The sequence below is a fragment of the Charadrius vociferus genome, unplaced genomic scaffold, assembly GCF_000708025.1.
Source record: "Charadrius vociferus isolate BGI_N301 unplaced genomic scaffold, ASM70802v2 scaffold183, whole genome shotgun sequence".
NCBI classification, from domain to species: domain Eukaryota; kingdom Metazoa; phylum Chordata; class Aves; order Charadriiformes; family Charadriidae; genus Charadrius; species Charadrius vociferus.
In genome coordinates, this window is record NW_009648250.1 from 3,941,029 (window position 1) to 3,960,939 (window position 19,911).

Below are 19,911 nucleotides of genomic sequence, written 5' to 3' on the forward strand. Positions count from 1 at the left end.
GTAGAGGACTGGTGTGCGGCTCGGGAGGGTGCGGGGGGGGGAAGTGACCCCGTGTGCAAGTTTCCTTCCCTATCACGAAGCGTAAAAGCACTGGAGCTTGTTACCGGTGTGTTCTTAAGAAGCAGCAGCCGGCTAGGAAGGCGTTTGAAGCTTCTGGGCTCGGGCTCTGTGTCCGCAGTGGTTTGGGCGATGCTTAAAAATCTCGTAGTATGTCATATTTTCTGTTATTCCTGTCCCGAATATGTACTTCTCTCAGCCTCCCCCCTCCTTCTTCAAGATCAGAAGAGCTGTTTATGTTTTACTGGTCAGTAATCGGTGCTCTAGAGCTTCTCTGAGAGTGAGTGTAAACTCTGATGTTAGTTTTTCTGCTTTACTGTTTGCAAATTTCTTTAAGAAGTGTATTTAACGTTTGTGGGCATGCATTTATACTGCATTTTTAATGCTTTATAACATTATTTTTGCAGATCTGACACCGATTTAACCTGCAAAGCGGGAACCTGAAAAGTATTAACCTGATCTAACTTCAGAAACAGTTAAGTTTCTCGATTTATGTCGGAGCCATGTAGTTACCTGCTTTCTGTCATAAACGTGTTGTACAATGTTTACTTATCTTGGCAGGGAACAGTTTTAGAGACAGGATCCAGAATGTTGAGAATTATGAGGAAATTTTCAGTGAATGCATTGAAGTCATCCAGTTTGTGCAATGAGGTAAACTTTTTCCCAAATTTTGAGACTTCCTCTGTGAGCAAAAGAAATATTTGGGTTACTCCGACTAAACATTTTAAGTTGGGCTTTTTTTGTGTTTCCTTTAAAAATTGGTATACAAACAGAATGTGTAATTTCATGTTAAAATTGGACTTCTTATAAATCTGAATGTGGAAGTTGAATTTGTAATTTTTCTGTAAACTTTTTTAACTATCTGTGATTTTGATTACCTAACAGTTATCACTGTTAAATTCATGTTATTTACACAAAGAATTAGACTTATTTAAAATATGCTGGCTACCAACAGCATGGTTTGGTGCTAGCATAGATTTTTTCCTGGAATTTCCAAACAATACTGGGATCAGACTTGGTTTAAATCTACTCCATATCTTCATGGTTCTGCTTCCAAATAGCTGCTATTAAAGCATATATAAATATCTAACAACAGTATTAGTTCCTGTAGATATTTTGTTTTAGTTTAGTTTTCTACAACTAGTAAAAATGTAGCTACAAAGTAATTATTTATAATGATAAATATTCTATATGAATTTTTTTTTTCCTTTTAAGCACGTGTATTTCAGAAAGGCAAAATTCAGAGTCATAAGTGTGACACAGCAAAACTGCAGTCTACGAAACTACAGTTCTCCACCAGGTAAAAGTTTAAATTGTTTTCTTAATTATAAGGATTACTCTAAAAATGAGTAAGAATGTTTTCTAATTTGTGTTTTATTGTATTATTTTCATCATTACTTATAGAATTTGGTGTATTAAGCACAAACAGAGCAGTTAAAAGGTTCAAGGACTGTGAAGAAGTGTTTTGTATTGCTGCTCTTTTCTGACTAGGTGTATGGTGTAAAGCCTTTAGAAAATCAGAGAAAGAAAAGGTACACACGTGTAGGAAGTCAGGTCAGTTGTGAAGTGTCCAGTTGCCTGAAGTATTAATTGGTTAATTGCAGACTCAGAATAAAAGAGTAGAAAGAATAAGATACTTCAAACCCAAAATTTAAATTAGAAGGAATTTTTCCTGGTCTTTGAATAACTGCACTGAGATTGAATGGAAATCACTTGATATAAGGTAGTGTTGGGAGTCAGGGCTGCTTTTTCTCCATCAGGATGGAGACGGAAAGAAAATACTGGTAACTGGTGGGTAACCAACTTCTTGTTAACAATAAAAAAAAATTGTTAATTGATTCAGCACTGTGTATCTTAGCAAAAGTCTGTAACCTGCAGTCATGTAGCTCAGAAGAAGACTTGTGCTTTGTTGCTAGTGTCAACACTGTGTGTATTACTGTTTCTCTGTAGTCTATGCAATGTCCTTGCTGTCTGCTCTATTTATCCCGGTTTTGCTGTGCTGAATCCCTCAGTGTGTCACATAAAGGCAGAGCTTCATTCCATACTCGAGAAGACAAGCAAGAAATCTCAGACATACTAATGTGTTGTTTTGTGGGTTATTTTAGAAACTGGAGGGGAAAAGGCAGTGTTAGTTGGTGTTTTTATTTGGGGTAGTGGGTGAATTTCCAGCTTGCTGCCTTGCTTCAGTCTTTCTCCTCATTGAGACATTAACCTTGAGACATCTTATAGATGCCTCGTTAGTGTCTCTCTGGTAAGAGGGGTGATCTGTAGGTCGTTAAGGAAGGTTGGTTTAAATATTGTTGAATTCTGTTTGGTCTATCAAAGATAAACTGAAGTACTAGGAAAGTGAGTTCCTAAGACACAATTTAAATGGCTTGAGTAACTGAATTATGGATTAGTTTCATAAAAGATTAACTTGGCAGCTTATTTTCCAACTAAATAGGGTGTGAGAGAGGAAATGTCTTTCAAGAAAATGTGCATTTAAAACTCCTCAGTCCCATGTTTTCTTAACCTAGGTCAGTTTGCATTTTCTCTCTGACAATTATGCTACCTAGCTTCAGTGTTTAAAGGAGAAATGACTTTTGAAATTTGTTGTCTAAGAGCAAGTTCAGATGCATATCAAAATGTTGTCTTGAACTGTTCTGCTATTGCTTCTGCAGAATAAGATTTTACTGTGCTGATGATACTTTTCCATGTTGGCTTTTTCTTCTTGTTTTTAAATTACAGCTGCTTTGAAGAGTTTATCTCCTTTTTTTGAGAGAGAGAGATTTATTGAAAATTAAGTAGATATCTTTAGAAATTTGAGATGGTAGAGATTATGGATTGTCATGAGTTGTGGCTCCGAATCTTTTATTTTTAAAGTATTTTTTTTAGGATTTTTCTCAAATATATTTAATTCTGTTAAAATCTATCATTTCTACTTTGGGATCAGTCTTACAGATTGTTGTTTTGTTTGTCTCCAGGAGATGTTAAGTCTCTGCGTTCTGTCATTAATCCCGATATATCCAGGTATGTCATGCTAGCTTATTTTTCAGAGGTAACTGGCAGACAGAGCAATGGATGTGATTAAAAAGTCATGGGTTGTTGCTAGTCACATCCATAGTTCATGTGCATGTTCTAAATTAAAGTTAGAACTTCCTTAGTTTTACCCATCTGACATGTCAATATAGAACGGTTATTGGTGTCGGGGAGGTCTTGGACTGTCTCTTGTTTACATCATCAGAACCAAAACTGGGCTTTTAGGCAAGCTCCAAATCCATGGTGGAGAAGGACTATCTTGGCAGCCAGACCACCGCTGTGGGCAGGGCTGCACAGTTTGTGTTCGTGGGAGCGTTCAGCTGTGTTAGATGAGGGCCTCAGTAACAAGGGCAAGGGAATTAGGGGCCGAGCTGCCAAAGAAATAGCTTGGGGCTGAAGTTCCCTTGGAAGACTACTTCTGTCCTGAGGGCAAATTCAGTGGATTTGGTGAATATGGGGGCTGAGTTCAAGCCTGTGATGCACAGAGCTGGTGAAGCAGTTCTGGAAGCTACTGGCAAGGTCCTTCAGAAAGGAAGACTTGGCTGAGCAGAATCAAGGACAACTTCATGGGAACTTGGATGCTGTATTTTGGGGCGTTAAGGGTATATACACAATGGATTGTTTCAGTTCACCGGGGGTTAGGGTTTTGGATTGATGAGAGGGTGGAGGGCCTGTTTCTGTCTGTGGCGAGGGCAGTTGGTTAAGGTGAGGCCAAGAAGTGTCCTTCCCCTGAAGTGAAGTGTGGAAACCTGTTCCAAAACTCTTGAGTACTGCTGATCTGAAGAAAATCCACCATTTCAATACTAAGGTACTTCAGTATCAGAATGTATCTGTATCAGATACGCAACAGGGGAAAAATGTTATTCATCTGTTATGTTGTTCTCAGTGAATATTAATTGTTTATACAAGTAACAATATCACTGAATAAAAAAATACCTCAGTAAAAACACTGTTTTTGCTTTATGCAGAATCCGAAACATTGGCATTATGGCCCACATTGATGCAGGCAAAACTACGACAACGGAGAGAATGCTCTATTATTCTGGATACATAAGAACACTTGGAGGTTAGAAATACTTTTTTTTATTTCAGTAGGTTTGAGAGATTTAATAGTATACAATAACATGAAATGTGGTTGGAGGTTTCTGGTGGAATACTTAGCATAGAAGCCAGTTGTTCCAAAGGTGTTCTGCAATACAGTGAAATTTTAATGCACATTCCATTACGTTCTAAGGCAGCTGTACTTTGAGAAATCATAGGTTTGTATTTTTCTTTTACTTTTAGTGTATTGATTTGTTTAATATTTAATTAATCCTTGTTTTACTTGTTGCTCATTGGCTGTTGTGGTAAAGCTGTTTTTTCAGTTTTCTTTTGACCTGTAAAGAAACGGGATTAATAAAAAGTAACCATTTCTTTTGAAATCCATAGCACAGGAAGAATTCCTTGCTTCAGCAACTCTCGTGGAATTCTTCCAAGATTGAAAGGGTCACAGCAGCCTCCATTTGTGCTGCCTTTTAACCTTTTAAATTTAATTCCCTGTTCTCTACTGTGTATGAGAATGGATTGGTTGAACTTGGTGGCCTGTTTGTTTAAAAATATGGAACTGCTTCTCTTTTTATTAAAAATTAAAAAAAAAAAACAACCCACAAGCAAAAACCCAACCTCTTACTTGTTTGGTTGTTTGGTTTTTTTTAAAAACTTACTTAATTATCTTTTAATCACTAAATTTTAAAATGTCAGTCACATTCCATACAATGAGTGCAGCCAGGTTTTTTAAAACTGTAGCTTGTTTGATATTTTGGACTTTGCTTTAGTTTTTAAGTTTCTCATGGTGTTACTAGGATTAAGAACAACAAAAAGGTTGTTGGAATTGCATGTCTTTGACTTACAGAGCATTTGTTCCATGGAAAGGGAGATTGGGTAAATTAGCTGACATTACCATTTTTTGAAAAAGGCTAGTTTTCATAGTTTATACGTATATAAAAGGAACAGTATTTCCAAATCTCTCTTAGCATCTGTATTCCAAGACAATTTCAGCTTTTGAATTATTTACCTACCCAGCTGTAGTCCTGCTCTCTGTTCACAGATGTTGATGATGGGGACACAGTGACAGATTTTATGGTACAGGAGCGAGAACGTGGTATTACCATTCAGTCTGCTGCTGTTACGTTTGACTGGAAGGACTACAGAATCAATCTGATTGACACCCCAGGTACTACGCTTTAGCAGCACTCACATTATTAGGGGAGAGTACATGAGGTGGGGTGTTGTAGAACGTAAGTCTTGGTTTTAAATATGGTGCAGTATTTAATTGGTTTAATTGTGGCAGTAAAAAGGCCTATACTGAGCTCTGTTCAGCTTTGGCTAATTATTGTTTGCCAGTGCCTAATCTAGCTTGTTTAAACTGAGCTCAGACATTTCCACAGTAAACTGCTCTCAGTTCTGGGATTGCAGTGTAACAGTCTTTTGTATTTCAAGGACTGATGGGTGTATTTCTCTGCAAGTGAAGACAAGGTTGTCTTGACGTGATTTAAAAATAAAAATAAAAATTGTAATGACCTGTTGATGTTGCCTGTTTGATTTATGATGGTATAAAAGGAAGATTATTTTTTAGGTCATGTGGACTTTACAGTGGAAGTTGAGCGTTGCTTGAGAGTCCTGGATGGAGCTGTAGCGGTGTTTGATGCTTCAGCTGGTGTCGAGGTAAAAGTAACTGGTAGATTTCTTTATTTCTTTTTTTTTTTTTTTTTTTTTGTCTAAAGACTGAAATTAGGTTGAAATAATAATAATAATAGAACAGAGATGTTGCTCTGTGTTATCTCTTTTGATGCTCAGCATGCAGGAGTTTCCATGGTAATAAGGGACAAATAAGTGGGATTCCCATTAAAGTCTGAGGGGTTTTTTTTGTAGTTTTGTTGCTGTCCTTTACAAACATTGATTGAGGTGAATGCTTCTGGCTAGCTCCACCAGTGGAAAGAAATTAATAGCTGTTCATTTCTCATTTTCAGATTTCATGTAGGAAATGAGTAATTTTCAGCCAGAATTTCTGCCTCCCTGATGGCCTATTTGACACACCCTTTGGGGCATAGTGCAGAAAAGGCAGAGGCAGGCTGGAATTTGACTTTATAGCATGAGATGTTTAAGTAGTTCAATCCTATAGAAAAGTCACATGTTGTGAAATCACTGTGTTCTGTGGGACATACCTTTTTCATAGATGAGGGATGACAGAACTCTATCAGTGTGAGTCACACTATTTAGCTTGCTATTAGAAAGCATTTAGGTACTTTGGTGTATGAACCTGAACTGAGTAACAGCCCTCACCCCTAACAACAAAACAATTAGATCTGCCTGTGTAGTTTTTTTTCTAAACTGTGTAAGAAATTCTTGCATTGTTTCCATGTATTGGTAAGAGACTACTTCTGAATCTGAACTGATTTTCTTATATACCTGTTTTAACTTTCAAATTAAAATGCAATCATAAATGTTTCAACAGTACACAAATACTAGCAAAACCACAGTAGTTTTTAGGGGTGTATGTGTAGCCACAGAAATGCTTGCCTGTGTATGCTTAAGTATCTTGGCAATAAAGTCTTAAGTCTCTACTGAGTTTTTTCCATATATATCCCCTGTAATGCTTAGTTTCTCTCTGTGTTCCCTTGCCCATATGCCTGTGTGCCCTTAGTGAACGACAGGCATTGATGGCAGCTGAGAGGAGAGATGAGACAAAGCTGCTTGTGCTGTTGATCTGTGCTGCCAGATACAGGATTGTTGCAACACATTCAGTACAGTTTCCTTCTGTGCTCTGAACTTGATCCGTCATTGGTGTTGGTGAGTGTATAGTTTGGCTGTCAGCACTAACGTTTCTGTTTTGTCCTTTGCTTTAGGCCCAAACTCTGACAGTGTGGAGACAAGCAGACAAACATCAGATACCACGGATTTGCTTTTTGAACAAGATGGACAAAAACAGGGCAAGGTATTTAGACAGTTACTTTGATCGTTTCTAAAAACCTTGTAAGAAAATGTATCTAATCAAGTTAAAGTTTTTCTGTTAAGCATAGAGCAAACCAATTATGTTAATACTTTCTATATAGATCTTTGATTATACACATGCACATTTTTCTGTAATTTTAGGAGTAATTTATGCCGTAAATAAGGAATTTATTAAAGTAGGTGAACCTGTTTTACTATATCGTTACATTTTGTGTAACTTAGTATCTGTTGTTTTAATATAGTTTTACATATGCTGTTGAGAGTATCAAACAAAAGTTGAAGACGAAACCGTTGCTTTTACAGGTAAGCTTAGAAATGAAATGTTTACTTACTTTGTTTCAAATGGAACTCCTTTCTTAATTTTTTGCAGCTGTCTAAAATCTCCACTCTATTTGCCAGTTGCCCATTGGGGAAGCCAAGACCTTCAGAGGACTCGTTGATGTTGTGACTAAGGAACAAATAATTTGGAAACCTACTTCTGATTTGGATGATGGAAAAAATTTTGAGCAAAAGCCGCTGCTGGAGGCTGATGATCCCAGCCTGTTCCAAGACGTCCAGGATGCCAGAAATGCCTTAATAGAACAAGTAAAGTTTTAAAGTAAATACATAAATATATTTAAAACTGTTATTTAGAACAGTAGAAAAAACAGGCTGAAAGAGACTGCTGGAGGTGTCTGGTGCAGTGACCTGATGACTTCAGCATTAGATCAGGTTGCTCAGGCCTTGTTCAGTTGAGTTTTCAAGTCTCTGAGGATGGTGATGACAATCTGCCTAGGCAGCCTGTCCCAGTGCTTGATCATCCTTGTAGTCAAACATTATTTCTTTTTGTCCAATGGGAATTTACCATGTTGCAGCCTGCGACAGTGCCGCTTGTCCTTTCCTTGTGTACCTCTGAGAAGAATTTGTCTGTGTTTTCCCTTAAGTAGACCCACCACCACCACCACCATTTCAAGTAGTAAGAGCATTTTCATCCTGCCTTAGCCTCTCCCAAGTTAGACAAATGTATCTCTCTGCCTTCAGCTGCACTCCAACCACCTTAGTGGTTTTCCACTGGACTTCGCACAGTTTGTCAGTCTCTCTTGTGCTGGGGAACCTAAAAGTAGACAGTGTATTAGATGCTTCTTTACAAGTTCAGGGTAGAGGGTACTAAACACTTGCCCTTATCCACTGGCTGCCTGGTATCCTGTTAGCCTTTGTCACTAGAAGGGGACGCTGCTGATTCATGCTCACTTGTCCAACAGGACCCTCAGCTTGACTTCTGCAGAACGATTTCCTAGTTAGTTGATCTGCACTCCGTATCAGTGCATGGATTTGTTCTATCCAAGGTGCAAGATGCTGTGTTTGTCCTTGTTGAACTAATTTCAGCTTGTCTTCACTTCCTTTCCATCTGTCAAAGATGCTTAATGCTCGTTGGAATTGTTAATGCGTGATGGCAAAACGTGCTGAATACAGAGAGTTGGGCTCCATGGCTGTACAGTATGTGTAAAATGAAAAATACTCCTTGCTTTAAAATAGGGAACAGAAGAAAGCAGACACTGAATTTAGTATTCAGTTGGCTAACGTGGCATCTTGCACTGTCTTAGATGCCAAATGGTACTTAGGATATTCACACGAGGTCTGGCAGATGTGACCCAGAACCTGCAGATGTCCATAGCCTTCTGGAGCAGCAGCTAGAAGCTGGATGGGATGTTGCAGGCTGGTCAAAATGGCACTCAGTACTGTGTTAGAGGCAGCTGGATCCCACCATAAATTTTGTTCCAGATTCATCCAAAAAGTCCTGAGAGAGATGAGAAAAGAACAGTATAAATATTTCTTTAACATAGATTTTCATACTGTGAAGCTAAGAAAGAGAATGGAAACTTGATCTACTTGATAGCAGGTTTTGCACAGTTGACAGTTTAGAAGGGGTGAGAATGAGAGAATTAATGGAAGTAAAAGAAAAATTTCCCTATTGAGCAGTGCAGAAGTTTTGAAATAATTTGTTCAGTGTTTCTCTTCTCTTGTCAACTGCTATTTTAAGGTCTTATTATATGATATGATATTGGAAGATTTGGTTGTTCTTGAGAGACTCTAAGCAAGTCTTTTCTCCAGCTAAAATGGTGGGGGTTTATTACATTTGATTTGGTTATATACAACTGAAAAGTGTAGTAGTGGTAACATTTGAATGCATACTTTAAGAAGCAAAATTTGGGAGGTTAACAACTATATTTAGCTCAGGTATCGATCCATTTTGCAGAAGGGCTGCCCTCCATACAACTTTGAGTGACACTGTGCAAGTGCATAAACAGACAATGGTAGGCTTTCCGTTTCCTTTGAAACGTCAGAATCGGACAGATTGATTTTATATTGCTCTGAGTTAAGTAAAACACATACACAATCTGGTCTTCAAAATTTCCAGGTTTTAAATGGGGGTGTTATTTTTCAGCCTCTTATCTTACGAAATGTATTGTCAGATAGCAAGCTTTGTAAGAACAGTGTTGGGGTTTTTTTCTTTGGTTTCTGGGCCCTTCCTGAAGCAGGAAGGGGTGGACCAGTAGCACGATAATTGAGATAACCTTGTGTTTGTAAAATATTTTTTATATGCTTTCTATTCTATTAAAGCTCCTTGTCAGAAACACGGTAAAATTTATTAGTTTGAATACCAGCCATCTTGCACACTTGCTTTCACTTAATTAAATGAACGCTTTCCTTTATCTCTCATGTTTTAACTACCAGCTTGATTAGACTTGTAATTGCTTATCAATGATTCATTTCAGTATTTGTTCAATTGCTGTTGTAGCCACTAGAGGGGGCAAAGTGCTTTCCTCCACAGAGGGTGGCCTGGGTCTGTGACAGTGCAAGGGTGTGTGTAAGACAAGATTGAAAGAGCAGTTAATTTATTTGTTAAGCTAAGTGGTACAGTTTGAAAACACAGATGAGCTCTTGGACCTACAAGCCTTTGACATGAAGAAGGTCAAAATGCCCTGAAGGCTTGTCTTTTTTTTTCCAGCTGTACATCTATTGGTTTGCTAAGGTTATTTGCAGCTTACTTCAGACTTTGCATTGTTTGCAAATCTGAAATACATTCAGTTATACCCTTCATGGCTGTCACTGTATGGCTGCAGGGTTTTTCATTTTCAGGGAGAAGTGCAAGCATTCTCTATCCCGCTGATATTTTGCCCGACAGCAGCTTTATAAGTTGATTATTCCCCCCTCCCCTGGCTCCCGTGTCCTTTCTTGAAACCTCCATTTCCATAAGTTTCTGTGGTTTGACTTTATGATCTCTGATGTTGTTAAGGGCGCTTTTCCTGCTCTGTTTAGCTATATGTCCTAAATAATGAGGATTTGTGACTTGTCTGTGAAACTGCTATATGCCAAATAATAAAGAACTATTCTGTTGAAGGTTGCAGATCTGGATGATGAATTTGCTGAACTGGTTCTAGGAGAATATAGTGAAAATTTTGACTTAATACCAGCTGACAAGGTAATTTTTACATTTCATTATTTACAAACAAGTTTTTAGTAGCTGTTATTCTGCACGGCTGAGTTTTTCTTCCTTGGCCTGATGTGCATTTTTATCAACAACAACCAAAAAATCACACCAGATTTTGTAGTGAATTTACAGTACTGTGCATTTAGGACAAAGTATTTTCAAGCTTAGTATGAATTTTATACAATAGTGCATTAACTATTATTCTCAGACATGCTAGGAACCATTTTAAAAGTAGGGTACCCGTGTTCAGGAAGGTTTGTTCGTTTGCGGGTTTTTTTTTTGTTTTTTTTTTTCTTGAAAGTTAGGCTGCTGCAAAAGAATTCAGGGCAAGGTGACTGGAATTTCCAGGTAGACTCAATGCTGTTTGTGTCCGAGCTGCTGATTCTTACTAACAAAAGTAGCATCTCAACTGCTATGAATTGGTTGGATCTTCAGACACTGCATGTTGTACATTCTGAATTAAAAGGACTGTGAGAAGAAGAGCAAGAACAGCTGCAGATTTGCATGAAATGTTTAGAAATCTTAAAAGCAGTGTCTTCGGTTTTAGCATCTAAACATTTGGGTTTATGGCTTGGAGCTCATTAGAAGCAGTGAAAAGAGTTTGGATGAATGATGTTATATTTGCAAACGTGCTTTTTAACTTTTGGGGATTTGTTAGCAATATCTGATAGATGAAATACAATTTAAGACTAAATTGTAGTTCATATATTAACAGAAGGTATTTCTTTTTTGCAGTTGCAGTCTGCTATCCGCAGAGTCACGCTAGCTCAGAAAGCGGTGCCTGTACTCTGTGGCAGCGCACTGAAGAACAAAGGAGTGCAGCCATTACTGGATGCTGTTATTATGTACTTGCCTGCACCTAATGAGCGTTCATATGATTTTCTGTAAGTACAGTGAGAAAAGGAGGGTCAGGAAAAAGGGAAAATAAGTAGGAAAGCATAAAAGAAAAAATATTAATAAAGCCTTCATATCTTTAAAAATGTTTGTTCATTTTAGGTATTAAATAACAGTAAAGATGTATAGACATAAAAATACAGTTGAGTACTAAACCTGCTTTGGTTAGTGCTACTGGAATTGTATGTGTTTATCTCCAGTTGTCAAACTTGTGCTTTAGAGTTCTAAAGTTTATTTTTAATTTGAGGATATTGCCATTTTACAAAAGTAGGGTCTAGGGATCATCTTTAGTATTGGCTGAGTCACATGACATCTTACGTATCCTACTGGAGCTAGAACTGCTTAGGTTAATATTTTTTGGTATAAAGTATGATTTTTAAAAATCTGCCCCGATTAATATTACAAGGAGAAACATTGCTTCTTAAATGAGTGGAAATTTAGGTAAATGTGAGTTTGAGTGGATTAATCCTACAAGTATGCTTTTTGTTGTGCTTTTTATTTTGCAGACAATGGTACAAGGATGACCTGTGTGCTCTAGCGTTTAAAGTTCTCCATGATAAATGTCGGGGACCACTAGTTTTCATTCGTGTTTACTCAGGTTCACTGAAACCTCAATCAGCTGTATATAATATTAACAAAAGTTGCACGTGAGTAAGATAAAGGTGTGGTTTAATGTAGCGTTGGAATGTCTGTTAAAGTCCTGAGTAATGCAAGTATTTAATTTTCAGGGAGAGAATGAGCCGGCTGCTCCTACCTTTTGCTGATCAGCAAATTGAAATACCATCACTAATGCCTGGCAACATTGCCCTTACTGTTGGGTTAAAACAGGTAATGGAAAATACTGATTCTGTAAGGGAGTTTGTTTCACTAGTGTGCTTTCCACTTTTATGGTATTGTATCTCAGATGTCTTCTTGATTATTGTGACGTATGTAAACGTGCTTTATTTGAAGAACATGTACATGTACTTCCTCTTAAAATGAAATATTACAAGGTACATATGTCAGTTACTGACCGGGGAGATGCAGGACTGGGAACTGAAAGTGTATTTTAGAAGGATTCTGAACTTGTAATTTATATTGTAACTCTTAGAATACAATGTAATGCCGTGGAGAGACCTCCAATGGGGAAGGAGAGCAGTGCTCCCGATAAGTGCCCAACAGCAAAAGTTTAAGTACAAGTTCAAATAAGTTCGTTTCATGCTTCCTTCTATTAGTTTACTAATTCAGTGTTTTGTTGTCTGAACAGGCTGCATAGGTCTCATTTGCACAGATTTTCTAAAATGTAACCAACTTTGGCATGCATAAGCAAATTTTCATTTACCAATGCTGTTTTTTGTGGCTTTATATCCTGACTGGTAAGTTAGATTTAAAATGCAGTGAACTGGACAAAGAAATGTTAGTCTAAATTTGAGCAGTTTTTCCTCTTCCAGATCATTTTAGCTAGTTGAAGAGAGAAGTCACAGTAATTGTTTATAAATAGGTACTAAGCAAAGTTTAGCACACATAGTTTTGAGGAAGAGAAGTGGTCAGGGTTTGTGGTTTTGTTTTTTCCGTGGTTGGTTTTGTTGTTTTTTTTTCATATCCCCTTCTTTCTCTCTCCTGTCTTATGGGTCACTGGGTGTTGCTCTATAGAGTGCCACTGGAGATACCATAGTGTCATCAAAGGCTTCAGCAGTAGCTGCAGCACGCCGAGCTGGAAGGGATGCTGCAGGAGAGAAGTCTACCAGTGATGTTGGCAGCCTTCTGCTGGCAGGTGTTGAGATCCCTGACCCTGTCTTCTTCTGTACAATTGAACCTCCTTCAATGGCCAAACAACAAGGTATGATGTAGCTACCTAAGAATATCATGAGATATTCTACAAATGAGATAGTCAAGCGTAACCATATTCTCATATGTAAGGAACAGTGGTCATCACCGATCCATGCACACCTGGTTGACATGAGAGAGTTACACAAATTTATCAAGCAATGATCTAATAAAGACCTTTTGGTGTTTGGCACAAAAGTTGTATTTTAGATTGTGGTTGTCAGTATCCTTTGCTATTACTATGTCAAGCAGCACTAGTAGTACTACTTTTCTAGTTTTTGCGTCTAGAAGGGTTGTAGTTCTTCATTTTGAAAGAAGAGATGGCAGCACTTTCATTTCCTGCTGTCATGCTTAATTTTGCTGCAGTCACTCTGGTGTGCTGTATGTGGTATCCTGAGTACAAACAACCTTGAAATGTGGTTTTCTTTCAGTCAGCACATCAGCACTCACAGTTTTACTCTATGGTGTAAAGTCTTCACTTCACAAGACTTTGGTGTGTCTAGTTAGGGTTCACCCATGCAGTGTGAACTGTAATCTTACTGCCTTCCCAAGAATCTGTACCAGAGAACTTGGTTCCATTTGACTCTATTTGACTTGATTGGATGCAGGGGGAAACATAGTGACAAAGGACGAGGAAGAGGCTGAGGTACTTAATGCCTTCTTTGCCTCAGTCTTTAATAGTAAGACCAGTTGTTCACTGGGTCCCCAGCCCCCTGAGCTGGAAGACGGGGACAGGGTGCCGAATGAAGACCCCATAATCCAAGAGGAAGTGGTTAGTGACGTGCTACAGCACTTAGACACACACAGGTCTATGAGGCTGTATGGGATCCACTTCAAGGGTACGGAGGAAGCTGGTGAAAGTCCTCCCCAAGCCACTTTCCATCACTTATCAGCAGTCCTGGCTAACTGGGGAGGTCCCTGTTGACTGGAGGTTAGCAAATGTGGCACCCATCTACAAAAAGGCTGTCAGGAGGATCTGGGGAACTACAGCCTATCAGCCTGACCTTGGTGCTGGGGAAGGTTATGGAGCAGATCATCTTGAGTACCAGCACACAGCACATACAGGACAACCAGGTGATCAGGCCCAGTCAGCATGGGTTCATGAAAGGCAGGTCCTGCTTGATTAACCTGCTCTCCTTCTATGACAAGGTGACACACTTAATGGATGAGGGAAGGGCAGTGGATGTTGTCTACCTAGACTTCAGTAAAAGCTTTGACAGCATTTCCCACAGCATTTTCCTGGAGAAACCAGCTGCTTATGGCTTGGACAGCTGTAGTCTTCACTGGGTAAAAAACTGGCTGGATGGCCAGGCCCGAAGAACTGTGGTGAATCCAGTTGATGGCCGGTAACAAACAGTGTTCCCCAGGGCTCAGTGCTGGGGCCAGTTCTGTTTAATATCTTTATCAGTGATCTGGATGAGGGGGTCGAGTGCATCCCAAGTAAGTTGACATCAAGTTGGGTGGGAGTGTTGATCTGCTTGAGGGTAGGAAGGCCCTACCGGAGGATCTGGACAGGCTGGTTTGATGGGCTGAGGCCAGTGGTATGCAGTTCAACAAGGCCAAGTGCCGGGTCCTGCACTTGGCTCACAACAACCCCATGCAGCGGTACAGGCTTTCGGGAGAGAGGGCCAGCAGGACTAGGGAAGTGAGTGATTGTCCCCTTGTACTCAGCACTGGTGAGGCCCCACCTCGAATACTGTGCGCAGTTTTGGGCACTACAAGAAAGACATTGAGGTGCTGGAGCGTGTCCAAAGAAGAGCAACAACGCTGGTGAAGGGTCTGGACCACAAGTCTTGTGAGGAGCAGCTGAGGGAACTGGGGTTGTTTAGCCTGGAGAAAAGGAGGCTGAGGGGAGACCTTATTGCTCTCTACAACTACCTGAAAGGAGATTGTAGCAAGGTGGGCGTCAGTCTCTTCTCCCAAGTAACAGGCAATAGGACAAGAGGAAATGGCCTTAAGTTGCACCAGGTGAGGTTTAGGATGGATATTAGGAAAAAAATCATCACAGAAAGGGTTATTAAGCATTGGAACAAGCTGCCTAGGGAAGTTGCTTAGTCGCCATCGCTGGAGATATTTAAAAGACATCTAGGTGTGGTGCTTAGGAACATGGTTTAGTGGTGAACTTGGCCGTGCTAGGTTAACAATTGGACTTGATGATCGTAAAGGTCTTTTCTAACTAAAATGATTCTATGACTCTTTTTGGAAACAGTTACATTCAACTCTCTATCTTCATTCTAACAAAGCTGAGCTTGGTTGGGGTTGGAGGGGAGGAAGGACAGTGCCAGTGTAGTACGAGGGAATGGAGCGAGGTAGAAGACAGGTGTGGAGAAATATATCTGTGGGCTGAGCCACTGGGTTGCAAAGTGTGCCTGGTTTTGGGGGGTTTGGATGTTTTGTTTTATGGGGGTTGTTTTGGTTTGCTTTGGGGTTTTTTGTGGGTGTATTTTTTTTTTTTTTCAAAGACTGTGAAGTAGATAAATACATCTCATGAGTTTATCATTCTGTAGCTGCTTTCCTCAGCAGTTCAGATAATGGGGAATCAGAAAAAATAATTTGCGTTTGAACCTTTTCGTGTTGAATTCATCTTGAAATATTTAGGCAAATCATATACAAGTTAGTTGACAATTTTTCTTGTCTGTAAAAAGGTAGCAGTACTTTTTATTGATTTGATGAACCACTTACAGGTCCATTCTGTCTTCACAGAATTACAAAAAAATCACCCTGAAAATAGTATTTTTAATAATTAAAGCACTCTGTAGCATGCAGTTAATTTGTTGGAGAGAATCAGAAATTGCAAGTTAATTGTAATTTGAGTTGACTGCCAAAATCTATACTTCTCTAGCGTCCTTTGGATTCCTTCTGAGAATGATTTGACCTTATGAGGAAAGTAATGTTTAGACATTCATTGTGATTCTCAAATTACTGAAGTCCCTTGAGATATAATGTTTGATATATATATACAGACTTGGATAACGCATTGAGGTGCCTTCAGCGTGAAGATCCAAGTTTAAAAGTGAAGCTAGATCCTGACACAGGACAAGTAAGATGAATCTTCTATTGCTCACCTTTTAATCAAGCTTTATTTCAGAACTGTCAAGACCACCCTTCATTTAGTTCCTTTGCGTATTGAGGTTTTCTTGAATAAGAAGTACTCTCTAAATGTTCCTATCATGTATGTACAATGGAGCCTTGTGCACTTGTGCTTTACAGAGTAGACGAAGTCATCCTGTGCTCTGCATGTTTTCGACAGTTCTGTATTTTAAAAAGTTTGAATTACATAGTCTTTAAGATAACGTAAGTTGACCTTTTTTATAATGGTCACAGTAGTGGTAATTGCCCTCTCACTTATATGGTGTTTATGTCAGATGACCTAATGCAGTCCTGTTTTCTCTCTAGGCTACTTAGAATTTGAAATATTTCTAAGACACTATTAAGAGCCTGCAAGTCCTTGCTTAAACAGCTTGTATTAAAACCTGAGTTTCACATGTTTTTCCTCTTCTCTCTAACTCTTCTTGATAGACTATTCTTTGTGGCATGGGAGAACTACACATAGAGATCATTCATGACCGAATCAAACGTGAATATGGAATTGACACTTATTTGGGACCTCTTCAAATAGCATACAGAGAAACTATCCTAAATGCTGCCCAAGCTACAGGTGAAATGAGTGAATGGAAAGACCATCTTGTTTCTGGTTTTGTAGCTTGATTTACTTTAAATGATCTTATGAGCAACTTTCAGATGAATTTTATGTATTAGTTTTTTTCCAAATGGTGGTTTTGTCTTTTTTTTTTTTTCCCCTGCAGATACATTGGACAAAACAGTAGGAGATAAACGACACTTTGTAACTGCAGAGTTAGAGGTGAGGCCCAGGCTAGGGGAGAAAGCAATGACAAAACCCATTATTGAGTATGCTGCGAGTGTCATTGAAGTGCTACCCAAAGAACTCCAAGAAGCTATAGAAAATGGAGTCACAAATTCATGCATTCAAGGTAAAGGAAGTGCTATGACAGCTATACTGGTCTAATGTTGCTGTAAGAAACAATTTAATATGTTTCTAGAAGGAAAGACTCTTTGGCAGCTTGAAAACTAAAAGCTAGTACATATAAACGTTAGATGCAAAGGAAAATTCTGAAATTTCCTTAATGACAAAAACTACCAAACATTCCTTTCCCTATGCCAGGAATGGAAGTCAGCATGCCTTTGGTTTAATGTTGATTTCTTCTCAGTCACTCAACAGTGAGCTTGGGGTTCTTTAGGTTTGTTTTTTAATCTGGTATAAGAGATAAGGCATTTACTTGATGACATCACGTAATCCACAGTGATGTGACAGAAGGGGATTCAGAGGCCAGCATGTACATACCACACTTCTATTAGAGTTACTATTATTTTTTTTATTTTAAAATATGTTAAATCCATGAAAGTATACAATAACAAGCCATACCTAATTGCAAAGTATAGGCTTTCTGAAGGACTAAACCTGTCCTTTATGTTTGATTAAAAATAGGAAGTATTTAATAATTTGTGGCCAAAGAAGTCTCCCTTACAGTAAAATTAACAGGCAGTGCATTGATGAGAATTACTCTGGAAGCAACAGCACGAGGTGGTTTTTTCCACGTTGCTTTGTTGAGTTGGAAAGCGTCTCTCATCTCTGGCTGTGGAATGAGTCTTGACTATGTGGGTTCTTCATGCTTATGAAGGCATTTCAGAACTGTGCTGTCTCTAGCCTAAAATTCATACCATTAAGTGTTTTAAAAAAAATAAATAAATTAGACCTGCCCATGTTCTCTGTAGGAAAAAAGCTATGTGTGTTTTCTCACATAAGGTTCAGGCTCCCATCCAGTCTAATACAGTTTTTGGTCTGATTGAGAGTCCTGTGTTGGAGGAAGGTAACCCAGCCAGGACACTACGTGGTTCATCGCTCATGGAATTGAGTTAACCGTGCAGTTTTGGTAGTGGGTTAGTATCAGGCTTAGATGTGATCACATTGTGTTGAAAAGGAAAATACAGAAGATATTCTGGCTTTTGGTTAAACAAAAGGTTTCACTGATTGTTTTCAAATGAGGCCTTGTTTCAATAGACAAGCTTTAGATATCATCATGTATTAAAAAATAACTTAATTTTAGGGAAGTGTGGAAGGGAACACTCAGGAACGTCTGGCTCTGAAAATTATCTGTGCTTTTGGTAAAGAGAGTAAAAAAGTAAGACTCCGCCAAAGAAGACAAAGGAATGCAAAGCTAGGTAACGACAAAATCACAAAATGAGGAACAAAAACAGTAGTCATGTCCTTTGGGAGAGGAAGGGGAAGGAGAAGGGGAAGAGGAAAGTGAGAAGCTCCAAATTGATCCTGAAATTGCATGTGTCTTAATGTCCTGAAAAACAAATGTGCTTTTTTCTTTTTCTCCTTTTTTATTTTTTTTTTCCTAGGACCCTTGCTTGGATTTCCAGTTCAGGATATAGATGTGACAGTGCAATCACTGACAGTGCATCCTGACACCTCCCACACGATGATATCAGCCTGTGTCTCCCGTTGCATGCAAAAGGTACAGTGAAACTGTAAGCTGCTGTACAACACAGCAGCACAATATACTACTGGGAAAATATATGTGTATCAGTATCTGGTAATTGTTCTTCTCTGACAGTATAATGCCCTCACTGGGGACTTAGTAGTCTACATAACTCTCCTTCCTTTCCATGTAGGCTTTGAAAAAAGCTGGTATACAAATACTGGAGCCCTTGATGAACCTAGAGATCACAGTAAGTGAAGATCATCTCAGTGCAGCACTTGCTGACCTTGCACAGCGGAGAGGTAGTGTTCAGGAAATCCAGAGTCGTCAAGATAACAGAGTTGTTGTTGCTGCTGTTCCACTAGCAGAAACGATGGTATGTGATGATCTTATTAATGGTAAAATGCAAATCTGATCTTTTTTTATATGCTTAAAAATAATTAGGCTTCAGTTTGCTTTTCCTGTTGTTACGGATGAATAAACTTGGAATGGATGTTTTTTATTGTATTTTAATTATTGAAGGTCTGAAGCAAGTTCCCACAAATCTAGTAGTGTTTTTGTGCCTGATTCAGGCTGTTAAGCTAGCATGTTTTCAACTGTAAGTCAGAGAAGTAGTAAATACTACTAAACCAGGTTTTAAAGAGAATCGTTTTTTTAAAAGTATATTACTAGGTTCACTCATGCATGTATTACACTTCTAATAGAGTAATATTAAAAAATTAACTTATACTAGTATGTTGCAGTATGCTTCTGACTCTCTCTCCCTGTGACTTAAGCAGCTTATATTCGTGTGACGTGTCTTCTCCATTTTGTCCAGGGCTACTCAACAGTTTTGCGCTCTCTAACATCAGGCTCAGCAACCTTCACTTTGGAGCTTGCCAGTTACCAAGCCCTGAACAGTCAAGAGCAAAATGCACTTCTTCAGAGGAGGATGGGGTTGGTGTGATTGCTTTACTCTGTAGAACAATACAGATAAATATTTTCAGGAGCCTGTTTATGTACACCAGTACGTTCTTCTGGGACCAGCTGGTTGTGGTAAATGATTAATTAGGAGCTGTACAAGCAGATGGTGCTTTTAACTGTCCAAGGGAAGGTTCACGAGATTTTGTTCTTCCGGTACAGCCTTGTAAGAGCAAAGCAGCTGAACCAGAGATGCAACCACAATTT

The 19,911-nt window shown here is 38.8% G+C and overlaps 2 protein-coding genes across 2 annotated transcripts in view; one reads left to right on the plus strand and one right to left on the minus strand.

Moving 5' to 3' along the window:
* Nucleotides 1-584, minus strand: part of NSA2 (NSA2 ribosome biogenesis homolog (S. cerevisiae)) — a 5,499-nt gene extending 4,915 nt beyond the window's left edge. The window contains exons 1-2 of the mRNA XM_009884306.1: nt 571-584; nt 105-192 (exon numbers count right to left, since the gene is read on the minus strand). Coding sequence (XP_009882608.1) covers nt 105-192; nt 571-584 — 102 coding nt within the window. The remainder of the gene's footprint in view (nt 1-104; nt 193-570) is intronic.
* Nucleotides 585-645: 61 nt separating this feature from the next.
* GFM2 (G elongation factor, mitochondrial 2) lies at nt 646-19,719 on the plus strand. The gene is made up of 20 exons (XM_009884258.1): nt 646-708; nt 1,273-1,357; nt 3,021-3,066; nt 4,044-4,141; nt 5,162-5,287; nt 5,690-5,778; nt 6,960-7,048; nt 7,308-7,368; nt 7,465-7,650; nt 10,448-10,528; nt 11,273-11,421; nt 11,938-12,078; nt 12,160-12,259; nt 13,064-13,250; nt 16,201-16,277; nt 16,757-16,895; nt 17,044-17,229; nt 18,665-18,780; nt 18,938-19,120; nt 19,562-19,719. Exons 1-20 carry the CDS (start codon nt 646-648, stop codon nt 19,688-19,690), a joined length of 2,331 nt encoding a protein of 776 aa, XP_009882560.1. The 3' UTR covers nt 19,691-19,719.
* Nucleotides 19,720-19,911: the final 192 nt, after the last annotated feature.